The 15,816-nt window shown below is 38.8% G+C and overlaps 1 protein-coding gene across 1 annotated transcript in view; it reads right to left on the bottom strand.

Annotated features, from left to right (window-relative positions):
* Window positions 1–15,816, bottom strand: part of LOC126268186 (probable 2-oxoglutarate dehydrogenase E1 component DHKTD1 homolog, mitochondrial) — a 328,733-nt gene that overhangs the window by 185,926 nt on the left and 126,991 nt on the right. Inside the window, exon 7 of the mRNA XM_049973793.1 lies at window positions 13,844–13,951. Within this exon, the coding sequence (XP_049829750.1) occupies window positions 13,844–13,951 (108 nt within the window). The remainder of the gene's footprint in view (window positions 1–13,843; window positions 13,952–15,816) is intronic.

Below are 15,816 nucleotides of genomic sequence, written 5' to 3'. Positions count from 1 at the left end.
TCAGCCCGGTTCCCAGAACTCCTAAAGATAGACATTGTCTGTGGATATTGTATCACAGACACAGTCCCTTTGACTGTCCAGAGGTGTCACTAAACCTGCCCAAAGTTGTAAACAACCATGGATGAGCAGAGCCTATTAGACGGAGGGGGTCTGGCAGCCAATCAGTTCCAGTCATTCCACCAGGAATGAGGTACACGGCTCATGTTGTCTGTAGTTCAACCATGCCTAGAAGATCAATACCACATGTCAATCGTGTCCCCATAGTTACTTTGTGCCAGGAAGGACTCTCAACAAGGGAAGTGTCCAGGCATCTCAAAGTGAACCAAAGCAATGTTGTTCAGCCACAGAGGAGATACAGAGAGACAGGAACTGTGAATGACATGCTTCACTCAGGCCACAGACAAGGGCTACTACTGCAGTGGATGACCGCTACCTAGGGATTATGGCTTGGGGGAACCCTGACAGCAATGCCCCTATGTTGAATAATGCTTTTTGTGCAGCCACAGTATGTTGTGTTAATACTCAAACTGTGTGCAATAGGATGTGTGATGCGTAACTTCAGTCCTGACACTTATGGCGAGGTCCATCTTTGCAACCATGACACCATGCAGCTTGGTACAGATGGGCCCAACAACATGCCGAATGGACCTCTCAGGATTGGCATCACATTCTCTTCACCAATGAGTGTTGAATATGCCTTCAACCAGACAATCGTCGCAGACGTGTTTGGAGGCAACCTGGTCACGCTGAACGCCTTAGAAACACTGTCCAATGAGTGCAGCAAAGTGGAGATTCCCTGATGTTTTGGAATGGCATTATGTGGGGCTGACATATGCCACTGGTGGGCATGGAAGGCACCATAACAGCTGCACGATATGTGAATGCCATTCTCTGACCGATAGTGGAACCATATCGGCAGAATTTTGGTGAGGCATTCGTCTTCAAGTATGACAATTCGCACCCTCATCATGCATGTCTTGTGAATGACTTCCTTCAGGATAATGGCATTGCTCAACTAGAGGGTCCAGCATATTCTCCAGACATGAATCCTATCAAACATGCCTGGAATACATCGAAAAGGGCTGTTTAAAGAGGATGTGACCCACCAACCACTCTGAGGGATCTACCCCGAATCGCTGTTGAATAGTGGGATAATCTGGACCACCAGTGCCTTGATGAATGTGTGGATAGTATGCCACGATGAATACAGGCATGCATCAATGCAAGAGGACATGTTACTGGGTATTATAGGTACTGGTTTGTACAGCAATCTGGACCACCAGCTCTGAAGGTCTTGCTGTATGGTGGTACAACACGCAATGTGTGGTTTTCATGAACAATAAAAAGGGAGGAAATGATATTTATGTTGATATCTATTCCAATTTTCTATACAGATTCCAGAACTCTCAGAACTGAGGTGATGCAAAACTTTTTTTTGATGTGTATAATAAAAATGCCCAACTCCTCAAACAAATGTCTACAAAATTATCATGATTGGGCAAAATACATTACACCTAGATCACATTTTTGAGCAATGAAGACTTTCTTTCTTAAGGACGAGTTGCCCCAGAACATTATTTCATATGACATTATTGACTGAAAATATGCCAAATAAGTCAACTCATTGATTTATCTCTCCCAACATGTGCTATGATTTTAAGTGGAAATGTGGCTAAACTAAGTTGCTTTAGGAGTTTTTCTATGATTCTTTTTACCCCAGTGTAACAGGACAGATATGTGGAACACTTGTTTCTGTTACCAACAACTTTTGCTTCGACTTCGCAGATGTTATAGGTATGCTGAATGTGACTTGGTGCCATAACCACAACAAAGCCTGATACCTAAAAAATTGTTGTGATCTGAAATGAAAGGCAGTTTTGTAACAACTAGCTCTCATTGCATTGTAGACTGTGATTTCAGTATCTCAAGCATCTGCAACAGAATTATTACAAAAATGTCTAGCTATAGTCTAAGTTATGGAAATGATACAGATGAAACAATCAGTGGTACCACACACTGCACACATTAATAGTAAGTTAGGTCTATAAATTTATCATGGTTTAATTTATTAAATGTGAAAAGACTACCTTAGTGACGTTGCAAACTATTGATTTAACATTATGAAAGAAATAATTGAATACATATATGTTGTAAAAGATCTAATTAACATGCATTTGTGCATGCTCCATATAAGATATCATAGGCTCAAAAATTGCAAATTTTTTATTGTATTAAGATACTTCATCAGTGATGATGCTGCTGGAAGGGAAGCAATAAAAAGTGATGGCTAATGACAGGGGAGAAAGTTGTGACAGCAAGAAAAGGCACAAGATGGAAAGTTTGGATGAGAATTGTAGTTTGGGGATGAAGAAAGGACACTTCATCCTGAGAGAGAGTTTAGTGAACATTTCATGTTGGGTGATAGTGGAATGAATGGTTCACACTGAGAAATGGCTGAGCTAAAGACCTTATTTCAAATCTAAACATAAGCTCAGTTTTGGCACACAGGACGGCAAGATACAAATGAAGCTATAATTTATTTGATGAACAGAGTGTGTTTATCAGATTGCAGGTGTTGATGAACATAATATAAAGAATAAATATTTACTATATGCATGTACTGGAATTTTAATGTTAAGTACCAGTATGTTATTGGATGTGAAGGATTGATGCAAAAGTGATGGCAGTGATTAGAATAAGTTCAATAATATATACATGCCCATAAAATAAACTACACTCATTCTCATAAATTAAGGATAATTGCAGAATGTGGTGCCACACAACGTGGCACTAGACAAAACTCACACTAATACCATAGGCACATAGGGAACACACACAACACAAATCTCTAAGTCCACAGTATTGGTGATAAGTTGAGAAAACTGTCCGGAAACACAAGTGCTACAAAATGCCACTGTTTCCTGTGCATGTACCCCAACATAAATATGGGATATGATCACCATGCACACGTACACAGGCCGCACAATGGGTTGGCATACTCTGGATCAGGTGGTCAAGCAGCTGCTAGGGTAGAGCCTCCCATTCTTGCACCAGTGCCTGTTGGAGCTCCTGAAATGTCCTGGGGGTTTGAAGATGTGCAGCAATACGTCAACCCAGATGTGCTTGATGGAGTTTAGGTCTGGAGAACAAGCACACCACTCAATTCGCCTGATATCTTCTGTTTCAAGGTACTCCTCCACGATGGCAGCTCGGTGGGGCCATACGTTATCATCCATTAGGAGGAAGGTGGAACTCACTGCACCCTTGAAAAAGTGGAATGCTGGTGCAAAATGATGTCCCGATACACCGGACCTGTTACAGTTCCTCTATCAAAGACATGCAGGAGTGTAGGTGCACCAATCATAATCCCACCCCACACCATCAAATCATGACCTCCATACAGGTCCCTTTCAAGGACATTAAGGGGTTGGTATCTGGTTCCTGGTTCACGCTTGATGAAAACCCGGCGAGAATCACTGTTCAGACTATACCTGAACTCATCCATGAACATAACCTGGGACCCACTGTCCCAATGACCATGCACTGTGTTCTTGGCACCAGGCTTTATGGGCTCTCCTGTGACCAGGGGTCACTGGAATGCACCTTGCAGGTCTCTGGGTGAATAAATCATGTCTGTTCAGTCATATGTAGACTGTGTCTGGAGACAACTGTTCCAGTGGCTGCTTTAAGGTCCCAAGCAAGTGTACCTGCAGTACTCTGTGGCTGTCTGTGGGCACTAATGGTGAGATATCGGTATTCTTGTGGTGCCGTACACTGTGGACGTCCCATACTGTAGGGCCTAGACACATTTTCTGTCTGCTGGAATCATTGCCATAATATTGAGATCACACTTCGTGGCACACGGAGGGCCCATGCTACAACCTGCTGTGTTTGACCAGCCTCTAGTCGCCCTAGTATTCTACCCCTCATAACGTCATCAATATGTGGTCTTTGAGCCATTTTCAACACACAGTAACCATTAGTATGTCTGAAAACGTCTGCACACATACTCACTGCACCATACTCTGACAAGCACCAACACACCTCTGCATATGCGGACTGCTGCCAGCACCACTGTGCGAAGACCGCAGGTCAAATGCACTGCATGGTCACACCCCGAGGTGATTTAAGCCTGCAAACCACCTAGCAAAGCATTGTTTCACCATGTATGAGCAATATCCTTAATTTATGAGCATGAGTGTATATACAACAGAAAGAGAAGTCAGAAGCAAATAGTATTGTGCTAAAGAAAATCTTTAAAACCTGTTGTTCCCTCACATAGCGACAACCATGAAATAGACAGGAGTAACTACTTGGAGTATCTTATGCTGAAAGGACCAAAGTAAACTAGCTGTAGCAAATTAAAGTAACAGGCTGACATTTGTCAGAAGAATGTAAATTATTCACGCAAGATATGGCTTAAAACACTATTTTGACTGATTTTTTAGTACTGCTCATCAGTCTAGCACTTTACCAAGATGCATTAAGATATAACAATGTTAGAGAAGGAAAGTTGCATCTCACCATTTAGTGGAGGTGCTGAGTCATGATAGGCACAACAAAAGGATTCAGCACACAAACAGTCACGCAAACGCAACTCACTCACAAGACTGCTGTCTCAGGCAACTGAAACCACACTGTGAGCAGCAGCACCAGTGCATGATGGGAGTGGCAACTGGGTGGGGTTAAGGAGGAGGCTGGTGCAAGGTGGGGGAGGTGGGGGAGGGATAGTATGGTGGGGGTGGTGGACAGTGAAGTGCTGCAGTTTAGATGGCTGGCAAGGGAGAGGTGTGGAAGGATTTGGGGGGGGGGGGGGGGGAGTAGTGGAAGGGAGAGAGATGAAAAGATAGGGTGGGGTGGTGAAAAAATGATGGCTGTGTTGCGCTGGAATGGAAACAAAGAGGGGGTGGATGGGTGAGGACAGTGACTAACCAAGTTTGAGGCCAGGAGAGTTACAAAAACATAGGGTGTATTGCAGGGAAAGTTCCCACCTGCATATTTCAGAAAAGCTGGTATCAGTGGGAAGGGTCCATATGGCACAGGCTGTGAAGCAGTCATTGAAATGAAAGATATCATGTGTGGCAGTATGTTCAGCAACAGGGTGGTCCACTTGTTTCTTGGCTACAGTTTGTCAGTGGCCATTCATGTGGTCAGACAGCTTGTTGGTTGTCATGCCTACATAGCATGCAGCACATTGGTTGCAGCTTAGTTTATAAATCACATGCCTGATTTCACAGGTAGCCCTGCCTTTGATGGGATAGGTGATGTTAGTGACAGAACTGGAGTAGGTGGTGGTAGGAGGATGTATGGGACAGGTCTTGCATCTAGGTCTACAGGGGTATGAGCTTTGACTGATTGCATTAAGATGTAGATAGAGAAAATCTAAAAAAAAGGGATGCATGTGACATCATGGGATTATTTGTCAATTGCAAGAACATTGCAGAAATGCTCAACAAACTAGGGTGGCAGATGCTGCAATACAGATGTTTTGGATCACGGAGAGGTTTACTGTTGAAATTCAAGAAGAGTCAACTCCATCCAACTTACATCAACTGATATGATCACATTGAGAAAATTAGTGAAATTAGAGCTTATACCAGCTTGAGGTAGTCTTCCCACACTATTTTGAAACTGAACAGCAAAAGAGCGAAATGATAATAGCTGCAGAAGTACCTGCTGCGACACACTATCAGTTGGCTTCTAGATGGACATTCAAATTTAGATGTAGAAGAAGGACATAGCTAATTTGTTTCTAAATCTTCTTATTACACAACAACACAGTGATTCATAATTTTTCAGGTAGTTAATTCTGTAATTTTAAATAATTTCTTGTATATGTGTATAATTTAAAGAACTATAATATAATTACAAAAAAAAGTATTGAAAAATAATATCATAAAAAACTTTGTAATAGGAACATTGGTAAAGTCAGGAAGTTTGTGTTGCGTAGAATCCAAAGAATCTGTTTAAAAGACAACAATAATGTTGTTGGGCACAAGCATTCACGGAGACAGTAGCAGGATGAGAGAGTTGTAAGTCTTCTGTGTTGAAGTTTGAAAGCAAAATGGCAGTGCTCAAAAATTTAACAGAGAGTGTTTTCAAACGAGTGTTTTAAACATGGCAGGTAATGTAAATGGATGAGTGAGCACGTATCTGAGCACAGTGTGAAGTGTTTAACAAGAATCAATAACTGAAGAAGAATACTGGGAGACCAAAATTATTAAAAGTTCCTCATTGTTAAATCTTTGGCTGCCAGACTTGAATCACCCAATGTTGTGTATCAGACCAAGGCCTTTTTAAGGTGTGTATAATTGTCAGACACATGGCCTGTGAAGTTAATTTCTTCAATATCCTACCAGCTAGGCCACATGTATAGCAATTACACAAAACCTTTAATAGCAAATCAAGACTCCTTTCAGCATTTGAGACAAATAACATTTTTTTTGAAAGAATAGAGCAAAACTATTATAAATGCAGAATATTTATTAAGTCAACAGGTTGGCTTACAAATTCACAACCAATGTAACAACATATTTGACTTAATTAATAAGTTCTATGCTTTACTTTACATGTGTGAATAATCCAAGCACATGGAACTTTTCATTCAGACAACCCTTACAGTCTGTGATGACTTGTTCTGATTTCTTCATAGCTCCAGCACATCCATATTTGTGAGAGTATCATTGGTAACAAGATGTGCTTCTGTTTCTCTTGCTGCCATCAACTTGATGTTCCTGGTGATCCTGGTACATCTTTAGGATTTTAAATGTTTGTCAGTGCAAGTGCTACTTTCTCTCAAAATTCAGTTATGTGCATGTTTTGTCAATAATTTATGTCAATAGTGTGGACATTGAAAACTGCTACAGTTGTGAGGAGCTTGAATGCAGTTATACAGATCCACTTCACTCTTCTTTGTAAAACATAGGTGTAAGATGCTATTTTATCTGACACATCTGTGAAGGATATTGCATAATTATATTCCAAAATTGTGGATGGTTTTGTAGTTGCACCTTTTCTTGAGACAACTGCTACCATTTCTGGAATGTCTTTAGTGATCAGAAACAAGACACCTTTCCTGTCCTTCCATTTTCCTATAATAACATTTGTATTACTCATCATGCAGCAAATTTTACCTTCTTTGATCTTTCCTTTCACTACAGTTGTTGGACTATATGTTCTGTTATTCCTCAATTTACCAACAAGATGAGAAAATGTTCATTCAACTTATGGACTTAGGCAACACTTACATAATTATTGTTAAGTACAAAGTGCATCTGGCATTCAACAATGGATCCATCAACCCATCACTGCACTGGAGGAAACGTCATGATCTGCAGGGGCAATCTCCTTCCAAGCACACACTTTCACATACCAGGTGTAGCCTCACAGTTTGAATAGCTTAAGACCACACTGACGATGATTCCTCAGACTACACTGGTGAAAACCCAGGCTTCCTCTAAATGGCACCATAGTTTCATCAATGCACACTTTCTCACCTGGACAATACACTTCATGAAATTTATCACTTAATAGATCAACTAATGGTGAAATTTTGTGCAGTTTGCCATTGTTTGTAGTAGAATTGACTGAAAATGTAGCATACTCAAAAGGGCCTCAAATCTGTTGCAGGTTAAAGCTTTACTTACTTAATTTTTGTACAGTACATTCTTTGGCCAATATTTCTGGACTGTAGGTTTTCAATCCAAACCAGTCCACAAAATGAATTTAAAAAATGTAAGATTTCTTCATTTTTTGTGCCTCCCCACTTTTGTAGTCTGCTATGTTTTGCAGATTTTTCATTGACAATAATGTCAATAACTCATTGCTCAGCATAACAATTCATCTTGGTGGCAATCATTTCCAATACTTGATCATCAAAAAACAATTGGTAAAACTCCAGTCCATTGTATCTTCCAGTCGTTTTTGTCTTCACATGGTGAGCAATTCCACCACTACAGGTTGTTGTAAAATCATTCATATTTCCAGTTTAGTAACTTCGGATATGTGTCTTTGAGGCGCAGTTGCTGATTATCCAACAGTTGTTCTTTTTCTTTTTCTCAGTCTGTGTGTATTTGAATAATGGTCAGGAGAGTATTCAGGATCATCAGTGACAGATATGTTGCCAAGCAAACTGGCCTCACATTCACTGAATTCACTTTCCTTGCCCAACCAAGCCACAATTGATTCCATGTCAGACATTGTCACAAACTCACAAGAAAATAAGCTCAAATATTCAAGGAGACATAACTTCAGACATATATAACCTTTAGCAATGTCGCTGTATGAGTTATCACCAATAAAACCAGATGTCATAAACTCAAGAAAACAGTTGACTGCAGGCCAAACTTCAAGAGGAGACTGTCTCACTATCCATCAATGAAATTCAGAACCAAATATGCACGGCCTCTCCAGGAGGCCAGCATAACTATTATCTCCATATGAAATCACTGTAGTTGTTTATACGATTAATACAGACAGCCTTGAATGTTTGTATCAGTTTGACACACATGGCCAGCTAGGGATGTCACCTTGTGTATCAATTTGATACACACGGCAGCCAAAGTGTTAAAGAAGAGCCTATTGCCAGTAATAAAACTAAAATTTCTTCTGAACAAGCCTCAGAAGGCCCAACAGTACCAACCAACTGCTGTGTCATCCACAGCCAATAGGCATCACTGGATGCAGACATGGAGGGGCATATGGTCAGCACACTGCTCTCCCAGTCATTGTCAGTTTTTGTGACTGGAGCAATTACTTCTCAGTCAACTGGCCTCACAAGGACTGAGTGCACCCCACTTGGCAACAGCACTTGATACACCCAGATGGTCACCCATCCAGTTGCTAGCCAAGCCCAACAATTTCGGTGACCTGACAGGAACGGGTGTTACTACTATGGCAAAGCTGTTGGCCTACTGCCAATAACAAAGCAAGATCAAGCCAGTTATCTTTTTAGTTATGTACATGGATTCTCAGAGCAGTAATCTCAGCACTTTGAACACTATAGTGTCACATATTGTGACCACCACCAGTGTTCAACATCAACTTGCAGTAACCACTAACAGACAATAGGTGACAGCAACAAGTATGGCAGGTACATAAACCATGTTGGAGGAATTAGGAAAACATTGCAGATATTGTCATAACGCAGAACAGAGTGATTTACCTGACGCCCAAAAGGCCATAATCATGCCTTTTGGATCAAGGGTGGAAAATTTTCAGAAACAGCTAAGCTGGTACACCATGAAAAACCATTGAACACCTTGATATGGAAGTCACTGGATCAGAGGAGTAAAGCATTTGACTCTGTGAACCAGGACTTGCTTATGTACAAATTAGACATATACAGGATTAAGGACAATGCTCTAAATTGGTTCATATCGTACTTACACAACAGAAAACAAAGCGTTACTATCACCTCAGATGCAGTGAATTATTATTCATAATGGGGTACAGTACCACAAGGTGTGACTCAAGGCTCCATTTTGGGGCCAATCTTGTTCCTATTCTATGTAAATGACTTACCCACAAATATAAATTCCCCATCAGTTCTCTTTGCAGAAAATACTTCTGTTTTAATTGAAGATGACGATGCAGAAAAAATTCTGAGCTCCATCAGAAGCACACTGGATACTTTACAAAACTAGTTCCAGTTAAATGGGTTGAAATTGAACATATAGTACATTTCAAAAGAACATTCAAAATGCACAGAACTTAAAATACAACATAACAATCAGCTTATGAAAGAAGTTGACACTGTCAAATTCCTGGGACTAAATGTGGACAAGAACTTAAGCTGGAATACACGTATTGACTTCCTGTCAAATAAACTATGCAGTTTTGCATTTGCAATGCTAATACTAGCAAATTCCACTGACTAGAGAACATGAAAAATTGTTTATCATAGTTATTTTGAATCTGTTATCAGATATGGTATAATTTTTTGGGGAAATTCAAGTAACGTATCTAGAAAACTGAAACTGCAAAAGAAAATTGTCAGATACATGTGTACTGCACAGCAAACAGAGTCTTATTGTTATTTTGGAAACTACAAATTCTAACTGTCCCCTCCAGATACATTTATGCAATTATATGGTTCCTACACAACAGACAAAAATTATTTGAGGAGAATCATTTTAATGACACATACAACACGAGAAATAAAAATAATTTTATGCTACCCACACACCAGTTGAAATTATATGCATGGACTCCACAGCATATGTGGATAAAAATATCTAACAAGTTAATGGGTAAAAACATATTTAATATGAAGCCACACATTTTAAAAATGAGACTGCAGCAGATTCTTTGGGAGAAATGCTACTATTCAATAGAAGAATTCATAGAGGATGAAATGATAATTTGAACAAGGGGTAATTAAGTGTTAGATTTTATTGTGTGTATATATAACAAAATTGTTGTTTTTAAAATTGATGTTTTTTAACATCAGTTGTTCTGTGTTTATCGTGAAATTTTACTGCAATTTTGACATATCTCATGTACCCAGATGGAATGAATATGAGACAAATAAACAACAATTCACAATTCTCTAGTCACTGTTTGTGTGTTGCCATGGTTAAAGTATACTATGCATGGCAAATTGGCACTATCAAAAACTGGTACTGAGACAAATGTGGTGCACACAGGCCATAGATGACAAGGGTGAATGAAAGTTGCACACATGTGTATGGGTGTATAGACATGCAACTATTGAGCAACTGAGAACCCAGATGAACCAAAGGGCTGCCAACAGTGTCTCTTCAGTGACTGTTCAGCAAACATTGGTAAGTATGGGCCTCCGCAGCAGGGGCCAGATTTATGCACTCAAGCTGACAGCTGTTCATCAGTGACAAAGGCTGGAATTTTTATGTCAATACAGCTGAACATCCACTGAGTGGTGATAGGTGACTTTTTGTCAGACGAATCACATTTTATGCTCCATAAGTGCGAAATGTCTGAAAGCAAACACCTTGCAACAATTGTCGCAAGGGTGTGTTATGGTATGGGGAATGTTTTTGTGGCATTCTCTCAGTGATCTTGTCAATCTGGAAAACATAATGCATCAACACAGGTATGCCTCTATCCTTGAGGACCATGTCCATCCCTACTTTTTCCTCAGCACAATGGTACTTATCAACAGGACAATACAGTTTTTCACACAGCTTGCAGTGTATGTGAGTCATCCACAGAGCACCAGGATGAATTTCTGTATTGTCCTGGTCACCAAATCCTCTGGATTTAAACCCAATCAACCTCCATAAGACTGTTGGTTTAAAACTTGCTGAGTCCAGTGCCTTGTCCTCGAAGTTTTCCATGAATAAATTAGGTACCAGAGAGGAGAGGGGGCTTTCCATAGCAACGCCATCAATCTGCTCATAAAATTCAGCATTAAACTGAAAATAATATGATAAAAGCACATGTTCAAATAAGGCCGTAATGTTCTTATCAACATGTTGGCCAATAAGAGATAAAGAGTCCTTTAATGGTATCTTGGTATATAATGATACTACGTCAAAACTAATGAGCACATCAACAATATTTAGCCTGACATTGCTAAGTCTCAGGTGCACTCTGTTATTCGACGACCTGTCATAAATTTGACAGGTAAGGATCTAGACGAGGCTACAGTATCTGTCTTAAGTAAGGGGCTAAATTTTGGACATGCCACATATCATAAAACAAAATATATAAATCTCTATCCACATGCCAGTAGTTGCCATCACCCTTCACAGTCCATAGGTGTCCTTAAGACCTTAGTGCATAGGGCACACTGTATATCCGATAAAGATAATTTGCAAGAAGAGCTCACATACCTCAAGAGCATTTTTAAAAGTGAATGGATTTTCTCCTCAACAGAGTTGTAGGTCATTCAATGTAAAACCTAGAATGCAGGCATGTGATGGGAAATAAGATAGTAATTCATTCAGATCAAGTGCATTTTTGCCCTATGTGGGTGCTGTTTCCTCAAAGATAGGCCGTATTCTTGATAAACACTGTGTTAAGGTGATCTTCCGGCCTCCCATGAAAATTGCAGCTTTACTCGGCTCTGTAAAGGATGATTTACTGCTTCGTAAAGTGGGTGTGTATAAGATCCCTTGTAGAAATTGTGGGAAGTCATACATAGGTCAAGCGACACGCACCGTTTATGAGAGATACACACACTTATTACTGCCAGACAAGTCAGCTGAGGCCAAACATTGTATTGATACAGGACATTCAATGAGCTATACTGAAGTGAAGCTTTTAACATCTACCTTGTCCTTTCGGGATTCAGTCTTCATGAAGCTACGGAGATAAGATCAGCGAATAATTTCACAAATAGAGATAATAGTTTTAATTTGGACAAAGCATGGAATCCCACTCTTGGGAAAATTAAACTGCAGATAAGTCATCATGGTGTCACTGCCACTGAACATTCATCGATAAGCAAATTGAATGTCTGTACGCCTATCGAATGTCTGTATGCCTTCATCATAGGCAGCACACATGTAACCATATTTCTTTGCCACCAACCAGCTCTGTGACCCACATGCACAGTACCGCCTGAGTGGAACATATAAGGCCATGCTTGGCACCTTGTCGTCAGTCTTGCGACTCACTATGAGGATGGTCAGATGATATGTGGCTGAAATATCGTTGGAAGATTTTTATTTGCACAGCTGCTTTCCTGAAATTTAATAGACTACTCATTACACCACGAGAAGTTGAAAATGGATATGCTATTTTAACTAAAGTGACGTTTATAAATTTTGTTGTGTACTTGCAAATACTTCATGTGTTGTCGACTTTCATATCATAGGCAATGTGAACTTGTTTGTTGTTAGTTAATGAAGGCACTACAAATTTTTCTAAAGGAACATTTGTTAAAGAAAAATGATTGGTTGTTGGTATTTGCTTCACAAAATCCAAACGTAGATAGTATTACAGAGAGTGATGTTATTCCATATATCTCATGTAATGTGTTGCTAAGAAGTAACCATTATCAGTTTTGTTAGTTATAAATAATTTCAATGCATTTATAATTAACTTAAAATCATTTTGTGATATGTGGCTTTTACATGCAAACCAGCATGTGTGCATTTTAGTGGCACCACTGCCTGTCTTCACACTTGTAATTACTACTTTATTTCAGTTTCAATTCAGTCATAATAAACAGTAACTTTTGCTCCTTTTGAGCTGTCAACTGTAAATTATTACCTGGGAGCTCAATTTATAGAATTTCAGCCACTTATTCTAAATTATAACTAACTACAGTGCACTATTTATTTCCACATTGAAATTTCTTTCTCATTGTTGTTGTGTATGATAAGTATCTATCCAATGGTGCTCAAGTTAAACACTGGTTGTATACTTTCAGACAGCGTGATTCTTCGGAGTCCATATCTTTACCTGTTAAATAAGGGACATCAGGTACATGGATCATGAAAACATTTACTACCGAAGAGTGTAGCCATGTTGTACACTGTCTTTCATCATATAAATGTAAGCCCCACAATAATGGTTTGTATAACCAGCAGGAAAGACTTTACACAACAGATACTTCAATTACCAGTAGCCTGTATACGTCAGCTAATAATTTAGGAAAATAAGCTTTGTATCGCACAATAAGCTCACATTAATTATAGTACACAAAGATTGTCAATAAATCTAAAAAAAACAGCATCAGTTACTGAGATGTTGCTGGATGAATATGTAGCCAGATTATATAATTACAAAAACTAAGAACTTTATAGCCTTCAAAAATGCAATATTAACTGTTATCATTCATAGTGCCAATAGAACTACATTACAAATTTCTGTCTTCAGAAAAACACATAAAATTACATGCACTCTACTAAGTTACCTGCACATTCAGAACTTTATCTGATGGCTGGTGTTCCCTGTGATAAGTTCCATCATTAACTGTTTGCTGTCGTCCTCTTGTCTTTCCCATTGACACTGGATTCACAGCCTGAAACAGTATAGTTAGAGTAGTTTGTTTTCTATTTATACAGTATTAAGAAATAAAAGGTAGACTAGTACAGTAAGTAAAAATCATTCAGCAAAAAAGGTAAAAGATTAATTTTTCTTTATTAGGAACAATATAACTATAAAAATGGAAATAAGCAGTTAACAATAGACAAGAAAACCAGTGACTACTCTACATTTCTCCAACATCATATAATTACCTGAAACTAATCTACAACCAATTTGGTTCATTCTTTCTCAAACAACAAATGTTGGTAGTTCACATCATCTATTATTCCCTAGCATTAGTTTTCAGGAATTAGATATGTAAGAAAACAGACTTCTTTTCACTAAGCATACTGTAGGATGAATTTATGAGTAAAGTAAGTTGCTTATTTACTGTCATATGTAAGTCTAAATACAAAATACTTTGAGCACTTGTAGAAAAAGGAAATTGCATCCTGAAAATTGTAGAATTTGCAAACTGTGATTTGCACATTCCTTCAGGACCTGCACCTTCCCATACAAATGATAGAGATGCATAAAAATACATGAAAGACTACCACAATTTCCTTCTTCAATAAGAAATTATTTACTGTTACTTATTTTCCCTTCTCTTATTCATTAAATGACATCTTCTACTCTATTACAGTGGCATCTTTGTCCTACGTTAATCATTCTTTCAGTTCAGCATGTATTCTCTTTTTAATCTCCATTCCCGTCATGGACCCCAAATCTACATCTGAATTCTTACCCTCATTTCCTGCAGCAGTTTGTTCTGCAGCTTACTGGCATAACAAACCCTGCAGAAATATTTGTGCATGAGAAATTTTTACTCTACATAAAGACTTTCAGGTTTAATTCATTCATTCGTGTGCCTCTGTGACAAATACTTATTCCCTGCACTAATGTTTGAGGATAGCACACAGTCCTAGACTGGAAGGCTCAAGCTATCACACATCATATAGAATATCCTAACATGCACCCTCTAAGACTAGTTTCCTGTACTGAGTTCAGTGGACTGAGGTAAAGGAGGAAGCAGGATGGCAGGTTTCTTTTATATGTGGAAATCATAATTCAACAACAGAAAACAGAGGGTGACTTGAAAACAAATGATACCATAAGAATAAAAGCAAATTCAGATTGGAGAAACACTAAATATGGTAAATATAAATGTAGGCTTCTGCAGCTATTGTCACAATCAATAAAATTTTTCTGGGTTTGTGACCACATTGTTAATATGTAAAATTACCATGTTTTGGTGACTGTTGCAAGTGACCTTCTGAAGAGGATGACTTGTAACAGTGACTGAAATGTTGGTAGTTTTACATATTGACAATGAGGTCACAAACAGAGAAAAATTTTACTGATTCTTACTAAATATGGTGTCTCACAAGGTTTTTTACCTGGCCCATTCCTGCTGCAGGAGATGAGGAGCACACAGTCGACACAACGGAACAGATGTCATCAGAAACCACTAAGACAATAACAAAGCCATATGTGGACTTGTTTACTTTCTTAACTGTTATAGAATAATTGATGTTTATGGTACACACATGTATAATCATCCAATTATAACACATTGATCTAACTTGCAAACATCTGATTGCCAGGCCAACAGTGATGCAAAGCCACAATTAGAGCTAAGTGGACCGCAAAAATTTTATGCGTAATATGAAGATTTCAAATTAGATATGAAATATATCAAGGCTACTCATAAGGATACCATATTATATATTTGTCACCCAAGCACACCACAACTATCATAAATTTGCATAATACATATGTCACTGAAATTCATGAGTAAACTGCAGGCAGAATGAGTGCTCTTGTTGCAGATACTATGCTGTATGAGAAAACACACCTTGT

This window comes from Schistocerca gregaria, chromosome 4 (genome assembly GCF_023897955.1).
Source record: "Schistocerca gregaria isolate iqSchGreg1 chromosome 4, iqSchGreg1.2, whole genome shotgun sequence".
In the NCBI taxonomy this organism is placed as follows: Eukaryota; Metazoa; Arthropoda; class Insecta; order Orthoptera; family Acrididae; genus Schistocerca; species Schistocerca gregaria.
This window is presented reverse-complemented; position numbering and strand designations above follow the sequence as displayed.